This window comes from Myotis yumanensis, unplaced genomic scaffold (assembly GCF_028538775.1).
Source record: "Myotis yumanensis isolate MYYU_CA2020_CCGP unplaced genomic scaffold, mMyoYum1.0.hap1 SCAF_19, whole genome shotgun sequence".
Taxonomy (NCBI): domain Eukaryota; kingdom Metazoa; phylum Chordata; class Mammalia; order Chiroptera; family Vespertilionidae; genus Myotis; species Myotis yumanensis.
Window position 1 is genome coordinate 28,413,729 of NW_027223770.1, and position 12,418 is coordinate 28,426,146.

Below are 12,418 nucleotides of genomic sequence, written 5' to 3' on the forward strand. Positions count from 1 at the left end.
CTCTTCTTCTTTGGACCAGAGTCTCCGACCGGGTCCCTCCCACCGGCATGAAGGCGGCCTCCTGGCGTTTCTCCAGATCCTGCCGCCTGTGTCTCTTGTTGACGGTGCCCCGTCTGCATGTGCCAGATGGGATCCATCTCATTTAAACCCAACAACCCCCGACACAGGCACAACCACTCCTGTTCCTCAGGGGAGGATGCTGGGGCCCAGGCTGCCGCGTGAACAAGCGCGAAGCCTCAGGCCCCGGAGCTCCCGGGCCTCGGGGTCTCCTGCTGGCGGTGGTGTGGCCGCATGAGCAGCTGTCCCCTCTCCAAGCCGGCTCCCTCATCAGGATGCAGGACGCGCCTCACCTCCGAGAGGCTCCTGAAGTGGCTGCTGAGCGGCCGCTGGCTCCGCCGTTGCCATGGAAAAGCCCACAGAAGCGCCTGGGCCACCTGGCAGCCTGCTGCCCGCTCCCCGGGGGCCCTGGCTGGGCTGCCTGCCCAGGGCTCAGAGGGCGCACGCGACAGGGGACCTGCCCCCGGCAGCCTTGGCGGAAAAGCCCGATGCCTTGGGGGGAGGGGGTAGACGGTGTGAGGCCCCCCCAGTCCTTGTCGGGGCCCCAGGAGCCCCTCGGGAGGAGAGGGGCCCTTTCTGCCTGCCCACCCTGCTCCCCCTAATCGAACTGCACCTCAACCTGCCCCCGTCAGTGCACTCTCAGGGGCCCCGCCCTCACCCTGACCAAACCTGGCCAAAATGTGAGCCAGGTCTGGTGAGCCAGGGGGTGCTCACCTCCTTCCCCCGCCCATGACAGGTGGGTCCGGGTACAGCAGGTGACCAGGTCCAACCAGCTCCCGGGCTGCACAGATACTCAGCAAAGCCCGGCCGGTGTGGCTCAGGGGCTGAGCATCGGCCTAGGAACCAGGAGGTCACGGTTCGATTCCCGGTCAGGGCACAGGCCCGGGTTGTGGGCTCCCTCCCCAGTGGGGGGCGTGCAGGAGGCAGCCGGTCCATGATTCTCTCACATCATGGATGTTTCTATCTCTCTCTCCCTCTCCCTTCCTCTTGGAAATCAAATTTAAAAATATGAACTTTTTTTTAAAAGAGTCACAGGAACAGGTACATAAGGAAATCCAGGTGTGACAGATAGAGACGGGCAGGGGACGAGGTGTGAAGCCCAGGGTGGGAGGGGGTGGGCGGGCGTGGGGGGGCTGGGGCGGGGGGAGGGGCGGGGGAAGGTATTCGAACGCCTCGGTGATTGTCCGTCCCCCAGCCGAGCAGGTGAGCCACAGCTGGATCCACTCCGATCGGGTTCGGAATCTTTGAAATGGAGACGCTGCCCGAGCAGGTGGTGTCATGTCTCCCACGGCGAGCCCAGCGCCAGCGCTCGGTCCTCTCGCTGACCCGGATTAACCCGAGGCTCCAGACCCCGTGTGACCCCCGAGGACCAGGGCGCGGCTCCTGTGTGAGTCCCGAGAGTTAGAAGCAGAAGAGCAGCAGCCGGGGCCCTGGCCGGCGTGGCCCTGTCCGTGGAGCCCGGTCCCCAAACGTGGGTCCTGCTCAGGGCACATACCCGGTGGGTTCATGTCCCAGGTGGGCGTGTGCGGGAGGCAACCGACGACGTTTCTCTCGCACATCGATGCTTCTCTCTCTCTCCTTTCCTTTCTCTAAAAATCAATAAAATAAGATTAAAAATCCCTGGCTGGTGTGGCTCAGTGGATAGAGCGTCGGCCTGCGGACCGAAGGGTCCCGGGTTCGATTCTGCTCATGGGCACATTCCTCTCTGGCCCAGGCCCTGGTCCGGGCGCGTGCAGGAGGCAACCAATTGCTGTGTCTCTCTCACATCGATGTTTCTCTCTGTCTCTTCCACTCTCTCTAAGAATCAGTGGGAAAATATCCTCGGGGGAGGACGAAGAACAACCAAAAAAAGAAGAACAGCAGCTGGTGGTGTGGAGTCCTGTCCGCACACCCGGCTCTCTCGCACTGTTGGACACACACCTGCACACACCCCCGTCCCCCACCCTCCCGTAGGTGGGACGGTGGCAAAACCAGGCACCTTGCGGGGCCTCTAGAGTACAGGCTGCCTGCTCGCTCGCTCTCACTCCTGCCCGCCGGGCGCGCGGGTGTCATGTGTGGGCGACTCTAACCCCCAGGGAATTCTGAGGAACATTCCAGCCCAGCCCCGTGGAGAAGTGACGCCTGAGTGAGGGCGGAGGAAGAGGGAGGGTGTGAGCAGCGGGTGGGGGTTGGGGGGGTCAGGACACTCGGCAGCCCCTAGAGTAGAAGTGGGTTCAGAAACCAACCCCAGAGCAGTTCTTGGGGGAAGGAATCAGGGGCAGAGGCACACCCCTAACTTCAACCTCTTGGATACTGAGCTGAAGACAGAGTCCAGCTCTGGCCTGGCTGGGTGGCTCAGTGGGTTAGAGCGTCATCCTGATACACCAAGGTTGCGGGTTCGATCCCTGGTCAGGGCACATACAAGAATCAACCAATGAATGCATCAATAAGCAGAACAACAACAAAAAAATCAATGTGACTTTTTTTTTTCTGTCTCTCCCTTCCTCGCTCTCTCTCAAGTAAATTTAAAAGAAAAACATCTTAGCCCCAGCTGGTTCGGCTCAGTGGATAGAGTGTCAGCCTGCGGACTGAAGGGTCCTGGGTTTGATTCCGATCAAGGGCACATGCCCAGGTTTTGGGCTCCATCCCCAGTGGGGGGCGTGCAGGAGGCAGCTGACCCATGATCCTCTCTCATCATTGATGTTTCTATCTCTCTCTCTCCCTCTCCCTTCCTCTCTGACATCAATAAAAATATATTAAAAAGAAAAACATGTTATTAAACAAACAAACAAACACACACACACACACACACACACACACACAACAGAGCCTAATTCCAGGAACTAAACATCAGATTGGTGCAGCCTGGGCCACCTGCGGTGACAAATGGGAATACAGTCCCCAATCCTGGCTTCCTCTTTGTAGCAGGACCACACACCCCCCCCCCCGCCACTGGAGTGGGGGGGGGGCCTCAGCTTCGTGCCCCGTGTACCCCAGTCTTGGCCAAGGGACTTGCTTGGGGCAGGATGTGAGCAGACAACACGAGGCCTGAAGCAGAGGTGTGCCATGTGCCTGTGGGGTTGGCTTGACCCTGAGTTTTGTAAAGAGCACACCCCAGGTGGCTCATTTCCAGCAGCCCGGGTCCCAGAGACCCCCTTGGAACAGACCTGAGCCTGACCCTCAGTCCAAAGCACAGCCCCTCAGTCGACCTGGAGCCCGTGACCAAGACAAAAAATGTGGTGCTATCGCAGGGGGCCTGGGGGCTGCTTGTTATGCAGCATTATTGCTGCCGGAGCCACCATACCTGCCTGTTCCTTGGATGGGGGACGGAGGGGCAGCTGCCCCCCGACTCCCACTAGCCAGCATCCAGGGAAGTGGGCTGAGTATTCAAAATACACCAAGGTGCCCGCCCCCTGGGCACCGGGAAGGTGGGAACCACCAGTGCCTGTCATGGTGGGGCAAACAGCTGGTCCCCGATGTGGCCCCGGGGCTGCCCTGTAAGCCAGGTTGCCAGCAGAGCCTCTGTCTGAGCCCCAAGGAGCAGCCGGCTCGGCTGAGGTACAGGGCTGAGTCGGGTCGGCGAGAATGAATTGAATTTTGAGTACAATTTCATGTCCATTAACTTTGCTCAGAGTCCCACAGAGGAGCCAAGTGACGGAGGAGGCCTTGGCTGAGGGGCCATCCTGGAAGCAACTGACAATTACAGAGCCTCTCAGAGCTCTGTGTGCAGGGACCAGGTGAGGGCCTGGCTGTGGGGTGGGACCGGGGGAGGCCTGGGCTGCAGGCCATAGGGTGATGGACCAGTGCTTCCAAGGCCCGCTGGGGTGGGCAGTGTCGTGGTGCGGGATCCTTTCTCCCAGGAAGGATGGGTCCTCTTGCGTTGGGTAAGAGGCAGGGCCTGGCAGGGCCCAGGAGGGGGTGCGTTGGGGGCCGGGACTGGGGGAGCAGCCCCTGCAGCCAGACGACTATTTCTGTGCGAACCTTGCAGCCCAGGTCGCATCCTAGGGGCCTCCCATCTGGAAGGTCCAAGGGGTCCCCACAGGGAGCATTCCGGGCGCAGGGAGGGGGTGGGGCGGGGGGCGAGGCGCTGGCCTGGGGAGAGCTGCCTGACCTCCAACGCCTGGGGACCAGATCCCGGGAGAGGGGAGGGGGATGTGCTGTCCCGGCAGAGGGGAGAGGGTGGGAACTGCCCCCCTCAGACCTGAACCTGGGGGCTACCTAAGGTGGGGAGCCAGGTAAAGCTCGCAGAGCAGTGGAGGGGCAGGGAGACCCTGAGGGGAAAGGCAGGGGGCGGGGGAGACAGCCTGGGCAGGGATGGGGGGTGGGGCTGGAGCCAAGAACCCCTCCTCCGGCCTTCACCTCCCCATGCGGGTGGGCGGGGCTTCTAGGCTTCCTGAGAACTCGCCCGGCAAGACCCCACCCCCAGTATCAGGAGTGCGGACCCGAACGTCCCATCGATGCCGCCCCATTCGTGTCCCCCGAGGAGGAGTGGCAGCGTGGGCCCCACTCATAGCCCCCCATCAGGAGTGGGGACCAGGACGTCCCATCCTTCACACCCCACGCCGACCCCCAGCTCCGGGGTGACGGTGAGCTTGACCCTCCACCACGTGTCTGGATGGCTGGAGAGGTCCCCGCTTTCTGCTCACGTGCTCTCATTGCAAGTGTCTTCCGGAATTGAGGCCGCGACTGCGGAGGCCTACAGACCCCTCTAGCCCCCACCCCGGAGAGAGGCTGGCGTTCCCGCCCCCCCGAAACCTGCCCTGTGCTGCAGGGAGGGCAGTGGAGACCGGAGAGGGGCGTGGCGTCCAAACTCCCACCCGAGGGGCGTGGCTTACATGAGGGGCGGGGCCTAAAGGGGTTGGGCCTGGTCAGCCGGAGGCGGGGCTAAGAGGCGCAGCCAGCGGCGCGCGGGAGGGGCGGGGCCTGGACGGGGTGTGGCCGGAAGAGCGGAGCACAGCCTGGGCGGGGCTTGAAGGGGCGTTCCCGGGCGGGCCGAGTCGAGAAGGGGCGTGGCCTGGGCGGGGCGGGGGCGGGGCTCGCGCCGGGCCACTGGAGCGCCCACTTCCTCTGGCACTGGCTGCCGGGCGGAAGTACGTCAGTTGTTATCAGCTCGAGTCCTCGCTGCTACCGTCGCCGCCTCACGATCCCGGGCGCCTCCTCCCGGCCCGCGCCCCGACGCCCACCCAGCCCGCCGCCCGCCGCGCATGGGGCGCGCCCCCGCGGAGGCGGCCCGCAGCCGCTGAGCGCCGCCCGCCCCGCCGATGCGCGCGGCCGCCCGCGCCGAGGCGCCCAGGCCGCTCCGGGCCCAGGGCTGAGGGCTCCCGCGCGGCATGCCCGGCCCGGCCCGCCGTCCGCCGCCGCCCAGGGCCCCAGCCTGCGCGGCCCGCACCGAGCCCGGCGGCCACGCGTAGCGCAGCGGCAGCGGGAGCCCGACGGCGCGGCCGCAAGGTCACCGCGCGCCATGGAGGCCAAGGTCCGCCCGAGCCGGCGCTCGCGTGCGCAGCGGGACCGTGGCCGGCGCCGGGAGGCGGCCCGCGACGCCCGCGACCAGAGCGCCTCGTCGGGCGAGGAGCCCGAGCCCGGGCCCGGCAAGGAGAACGCGGGCCTGCCCCGCGCGCCCCCGCCCCGCGCCGCCGCCGCACGCCCCCCGCGCCGCCGCCGCCGCGAGTCCAGCTCGCAGGAGGAGGAGGTCATCGACGGCTTCGCCATCGCCAGCTTCAGCTCGCTCGAGGCCCTGGAGGTACGTGCGGCGCACGGAGGCGGGGCGGGAACCCCCAGCTCGGGGGCGTCGGCGCACCCACGTCGGAGGACCCGGCCGCCGGCGGGGGGCGCGGGGGTGTCGGTGTGTCGAGCTGCGGGGGAGAAATATGCCTACATCCAAACGGGGGGCCGTCGGGCTGCACCATCGGCCCTTTTGGCAATTGTTTCTCTCAATCAAAGTATCGCTTCCTGGGGCTCCGGATGTGCTGGGAGGCGCCGCGCTGGACTCGGTGGGGCGGAGATAAAATGGATACTTGGAGGTTCTTCCTGTGCCTCCCTCCCCCTCGAGGCTTCTGTTTGGACGGAGGGGGGGGGGGGGGCATCGCTCAGACCTCTCTCCAGGCTGCACTGTTCACAGGATGACAACAAATAGTGCCTGTCTGGCTGCCCTGTCACGGACAATATTTGCTGAGCAAATACTGCCCTGCTCGGCGCCCAGGTGAGTGGAGAGGGACATGAGTACTGTCAGGGAGCTGCGTCTCCTCTCCCGGAACGGCCTGTAGCAGGCTGGCCCAGTCCGGGGAGCCTCCACCCGCAGCACCTATTTGAGGGACCAGCATCTGCCGGGCTTGGGGCCCCAGGGATCACCCAGTTAACAGCTCCCATCCTTTTCCTGGAGCCGGGGGGCTCGTGGGCCTGTGAGGCCCAGCAGGGAAGGTGCCCCTCTCCCTGGGGTCTGCCGGTCTGGGGCAGGCTCAGGTCAGTTGCTGGCAGCCAGGCAAGGTGGCTCAGGGACAGGCCTGCCGCTTCCTGTCTGGGCAGGGGATGCACCGCGGTGGGGCCCTCCGGTCCTGCCCGTGTGGTGTGGTGGCCGTGCCCGGCTGTGTCCTGGGAAGAGCTTTCTGCCTTCATCCAAGCCAGGCCCTCCCCTGTAGCCTCAGAGGGGTCAGACCACCCCCCTTCCAGCAGGCCTCTCCCGCCGGACGCCGGCTCCCACCGGCCGGTCAGCGCCTTTCGGCTTCTGCCCTGGTCTGTGTGTCTGCTGGTCCCTCTGCCCGCATCGAAGTTTGGCACCTTCGGGCCTCTGAGCAGGTGTTCCTCAAAGGGTCCTCCTCCCTCCCTCCACCGGACCCTCGTTACTTCACACGCTCTCCTTCCTGTGGGTCCTTTCGCGCTCTGCTGGGTGGCTATCCCCCCGGAACTTGTGAGCGAGGGGTGAACAGGCACCGCTCTGTCTTGTGCGTCCCCTGTGGGGTCCCAGGGCCCCGTGCACATTTGTGGAGTCATCGAGTGGACGAGCGGGAGGAGAACCCTGGGTTCGGGAAGGCTGATCTGATCCTCAGGCCCATGGGCGTGCCCTGGTGACACGAGCCTGGGGTCCACGCGATGCCCCCCTGCCTCCGGGGCACTGACAGTGCAGCCTTTGGGGGTGTCTGTGGGCTCCCAGGCAGGTCCCAGTGGGAAGAGCCTGCTCTGTGTCACTCCCCGCCCCTCCTCACGCCTCTCTCTGCCCTTCTGAGCCAGGGAGGGGCCCCCCGCCTTGGAAAGTCCGGGGCTTCTGCAGGAGCCGTGGCGTCTAGATTGGCACTCTGGCTGGTAGGTTGGCACGCTGGTGGGGCCTCATTTTTTGCTAAAGTGCAGTGGTTCTCCCCAGACACCCTTAGCCAGCATGCAGTAAACGTGTGCTCTCGCAGGTACTGCCTGTGCCTGCTTGTCCCCCTGCAGCGATAGGTATACTGAGGCCTGAGGCCATGAGTCAAGGCCCCAGCCTGTCCGGGCTCCAAGCTCTGCCCACTCAGGAGGTGGGACCCGCGTAGAGAAGCGGGTTCGTTTCCCTAGAGTCCTCGCCCGTGTCCTGAGGATGCAGGCCCCAGACCCCTGCAGCCCAAACACTCCCTATCCCCCTTCCCTCTGCCCCAGGCAGACCCCTACCCCTCTGTGTCCCGGACACACCCCCTACCCCTGTGCTGAAGACAGTCCCTACAACTGCGTGCACCTGTGTCTGCCCCTAAGGGGAACCCCTGTGCCTGCCTCAGGGTGGGGGGCTGAGAGGATCCCAGCACATCAGTACTGCAGCCCAGCGGGGAGGCCATCGTGTGGCAGTATTGTTGGCTGAGGAGGGGACCCAGGTGTGGAGAGTGGGGAGCTGGGATTGGGCCCCACCAGCCAGTGTGTTGGAAGCCCATGCTGTGGGAGCCTTGATCTGGGGGGCCATGTGCCCAGCTCGCTCCTCCCACAGGGGCACTGGGCTGAGACCTCGAGGTGGCCAGGCTCAGCGAGGAGCGCTGGTGGTGGAAAAGCCTGTGCACCTGCTCTTCAGATGGGGAAACTGAGGCCCAGAGAGGGCGAGCTCTTTGTAACCATGGGACAAGGTGGCACCAAGCCTGGGACCCTGTAGGATGGGACCCCGTAGGATGGCCTTGGGCTGCTTCTCCACCCCCGGAGAGCTCTCCACCCCGCTGAGAGCCCACGGCTGTTGGGCTGCATCTTCCAAAGCCATCGCATGGCCCGCGGCCCGCGTGGGTGCCCCGCTCACTGTGGGCTGGGGCTCCTGCACGTCACCATCTCCTGTTTTGTGGGTCAGCGCCTATCGTGGGGGAGATGAGGCCGGGAGCAGTGAGGGTGCCGGCGGCCGAGAGGGCGCTGTCCTCGCTCCCACTTTGTAGAGGAGGGAGCCGAGGCGAGGCCAGGGTGAGGTCCACCCGCTGCAGCCTGGTCCACAGAACCATGACACCCGCCCCCCCATGGGCTACGTCTTCCTGATGGTCTTGGGGAGGAGCCTGAGCTGGGCAGGCGGAGGGTCCTGACGCAGATGCCACAGCAGGTGCCCGGCTGCCTGGGCTGCTGCCTGGGCTCTGGGAGGGCCGCCCCTCAGCACCATGGGCATTCACACTGGTGTGCAGGGCCGTGGCCCCACAGGCTATGGCAGGGTCTAGTCACCACACATTCCTCGTGGGAGGTGGGCCCGCAGAGTGGGTGCTCCCGAGGTGGCCCTTTGCGGCTGTGGCCTGTCTGCTTGCTGCTCGTCCCCACCCCAGGCTTGGGTGTCTTGCGCCCCAGGCACGTGGGCAGGGACCATCTCCTGTCCCCCCAGCCCACTCCTCTGCTCCAGCGTGGCAGGGTGTCGCAGGCCTCGGTTTCCCTGTCTGTCTGTCACCTGCTCCCCCGCGCCCGATGGCAGGGGGTGCAGAGCCGGCAGTCTCCCCCCTCCTTCCCTCTGCTGAGTGCCTGGAGGCCTCAGGTGCCCGGGGTTAGCACAGAGGCCAAGCGTCGTGGTGAGTGGGGTTCCCCATGGCAGGGTTTTGACAAGTGAAGGCAGTCGCTCTTCTGAGAGGTGGTGCCAGGTCCGCCCGCCCAGGGACTGTGCGGTTTGCTGACCTGGCCCACCTGTGTTCCACTGGTTCCTGTTGGTTGCTGCCCCCCCTCATTCGTACCTGGGCAGATTGTGGGGTTTCCATAGGTTCTGGCAGTTCCCTGGTGGCCACGTCTGCCCGGACTGCAGTGCTGCCCCTGCCCACCTTCTCGTGCCCTGTCCCGTCCCTCTGGTGGGCCTCTCCCCTCCATGTGGGGGCGTCAGGCCTGCCAGCCGGGGGGCTGTCCTATAGCTGGGGTTTGGGCGCAGCTGGTTGCATCGTGTTTGTGGGTCCTGTGTCAGGGGTGGTGGGGTGCAGGAGCACCGTCAGCCCCTCCACACGGGACAGAGTCGGGTCCCGGGCCCAGCCCACCTGTGGTTCCATTAGAGACGCTGGTCGCAGTGGGGAGGCAGGTGGTGAGAGGGAACCCGTGGGACCAGCTGCTGGAAGCAGGGTCAGCAGGGCGGTCGCGGGGATGCCCACCTGGGGTGGGAGCCGCCTCCCTCACCGCCCTTGGCAGCCCTTGCCCAGATGTGGCTGGGGATGTCCCCTGGGGGCCTGTCTGTGGTGGCCCTGGGTCAGGCCATGCTCCCTTGTGCTGGGGTGGCCTTGGGAAGGGCTGCTGGCCTGCAGGGCGCGCTCTGTCCCCTCCCTACTCGCTGAGCATTTACTGAGCCAGTGCCTCTGTGGGACCTGCCCCCGGCAGGGGAGCAGACAGGTGGCTAGGCCGGCAGGTGCCTGACAAGGCTGTCAGGTCGGGGCGGGGGGGCACTGAGGCCTGCGACCCCGGTTCACAGCTGCTTCTACTCCCCACGCAACCAGGAGCCCGTGCCTGCTCTGGGACTGGTTTCCTCACTGGGACCAGGCAGCCCTTCTCTGAGCTGGTCCCATGTTCTTTCTCTTTGTCCCCCATCTTGGGACAGCACCCCAAGAGCCTCCCTGCCCCCCACCCCCATGGGCAGGGCAGGCTATAGTCCCTCCTTCCCTCTGGGTGACAGCCGCGCAGCAGCGGCAGCTGAGCAGGTCCCGGGCGGAGGGGAGCAGGGGCACGCTGCCTGGTGCCCAGTGAGGGCGGAGGGGAGGGGAGGGGCTGGGAGAGCAGAAACTGACAGGTTGGGAACATTTCGTCCCCGTCGAGTGTGGGTCGGGGGTGGCCCAGGTGGTCAGCGCAGGGTCACGGTGACCATCTCCTGGATGGGCAGCCGGAGACTGGCCCAGGTGTAGTGAGGCAGGATCCAGAAGCTTCCGGGGCAGGGAGGCCTTCTCGGGGGCGGTGTAACACGGGGACAGCCGTGCGCCAGTGGGTGAAGGAGGTGCCTCCCAGGCAGGGGCCTTGCCTGGGGCCAGTAGATGCGCCTCAGGGAGGTGTGGGGAGAACTGCACAGGGTCCCCATGCCAGGGCCAGGGGTCAGCGCCATGTGGGGTGTGGGAGGTGCGTGTCCTGGATGCAGGGGGTCGGGGAGTTGGGCCAGGCAGAGAGAACCCCCCTCCTGGCTCCCAGTGGGTGTGGTGGGAGGGACCCTGACAAGGTTGTGAGTAAAAGAGGAGGGTGCCCTTGTGGCGGCTGAGGGGCCTTGGCAGTCTCTGAGGTCCCCCGATTTTAGCACCCCAAGTCCCACATCCTGGGAACCTGCTCAGTCCCAGACAAACAGGAGAGGACCACATGGAGGGAACCCTGCGGGGTCCTCTGTGCCCCAGGGGGCAGGTCTCGAAGGTGGGGCAGGGTTTGGGGGCTGCGGTGGGAGGTGTGGGCCATAGGGATGCCAGGGGGGAGACACAGCCGCGCGAGGCCCTGGGCAGACGTGCGAAGGGCGTCCAGCCTGCAGGTGGGGCAGGCGGGATTGGCCGGAGCTCCTGCACCGAGTGGGTGAGGGCCTCTAGGTCTCCAGTCCAGGAGCTCTGGGGGACAGGCGGCCTCCATGACCCACAGCCTCCTGGCCCCTAAAAGGAGGGGGCTCCAGGCCTGGCTGTGTCCAGGGGTGGCATGTTCACCCCACAGGGCCTCCTCCCACAAGGGCAGGGCGTGAAGAGGCAGTCCGATGCCAGGTGTGGTGGGGTGCCCACGTGGCCAGAGGGGTGGGGCCACGCCTCTGCCTGCAGGGCCGGGGGCCTGGGCCCCAGGGAGGGACAAGGAGGTGGTATTTGCCCCTCTTCATGGCTTAGCTTCACAGTTGGTTTGTGGGTGCAGTTGGGAATGTTGGTGCTGTACGGTAATGATGCTTAAGGGGACCACGCCATAAGGTGGCTACAGAGAATCGGTGGTTTCAGGCAGCGGAGCCACCTGGTGTCCAGGGGTGTTCCGGGTGCAGGGCCTTCAGGGGTGGCGCACCGCTGTGCCGGCCCAGCGTGTAGGTCGCTCTGCATCCGGGCAGGGTCTGTGTGTGGCATCTGCCCATCGGTCAGGTGTGCCCACAGGTGTGCATGACCCAGGTGGGCTGCAGAGGTGGATCTCTGGGTAGATGGTGCCTGGGCTCTGGGCTCTGGGCTCTGGGGCCCCACCTGGGCATCCCTTCAGGGTCTCCTCATGGCCGCCTCTGTCCCCTTCGGTGATGGTGGCAACAGGCGGTCCTGGAACTGGCTGGGGGTCGTGGGGTACAGTGTCCAGTGTCACTGCCAGTTAACCTGCTCGTCCCACCTCCCCCACAGAAGGACATGGCCCTGAAGCCACAGGAGCGGAAGGAGAAATGGGAGCGTCGCCTCGTCAAAAAGCCCCGGGAGTCAGAAAACGGCCCGCCGGCAGAGCCCAGTGAGAACGGCCGGCCCCCGGAGGTGGGCAGCCCCGAGCAGGACCTGGAGCCCACCTGCGACCGGGGGAAGAAAGTCCCACTGCAGCCCGCCAAGCAGGTGAGCATGGCCCACCCCACTCAGAACCATGGGCACCCATGGGCCACACCAGCACCTGGACACCGCCTGTCGGCATCTGGGCCTGCCGGGCACGCACTCTGTCATTGTCGGGCATGGGGTGTGGGGCACAGGTGGACTGGGGCCGGGCAGTGCCCTCTGTGAGGCTGGATCCTGGGCTGAAGCAGGTGTGGGGGCCTGTGGGTGCACCTGATAGGCTGGCCCCGTTTCCCCATCGCGTCCGTCAGGCTCCGCCAACCACGGGGTGTCCACTGTGTCTGTACCGCGTGGGGGCCGGGCTCATTGCGGGGTGCTCTCCATTGCTAAACCTGTGTGAAGCGCAGGTCTGGGGCACTCGTGGCCGGTGGTCCTTGGTGGGGGGCTTTCTCCCAGCGAGTGAGCGAGCGAGCAGAGTGCAGGCTGTGCAGGTGCCTGGCAGGCTGCCCCTCTTCCGACTCGCTGTTCACTCCTTCTTCCAGGGAGGGTCT

The 12,418-nt window shown here is 65.7% G+C and overlaps 1 protein-coding gene across 8 annotated transcripts in view; it reads left to right on the top strand.

The window, feature by feature from the left end:
* Positions 1–5,361: 5,361 nt before the first annotated feature.
* The window catches only part of FBRSL1 (fibrosin like 1), a 32,960-nt gene continuing 25,903 nt past the window's right edge, over positions 5,362–12,418 (top strand). For 6 of the 8 annotated variants that reach the window (XM_070399197.1, XM_070399199.1, XM_070399191.1 and 3 more), the window contains exons 1-2: positions 5,362–5,776; positions 11,736–11,933. In XM_070399197.1, the coding sequence (XP_070255298.1) occupies positions 5,498–5,776; positions 11,736–11,933 (477 nt within the window). In that variant the 5' untranslated portion in view covers positions 5,362–5,497. The remainder of the gene's footprint in view (positions 5,777–11,735; positions 11,934–12,418) is intronic. The other 2 variants (XM_070399193.1, XM_070399198.1) reach the window with 1 other exon arrangement.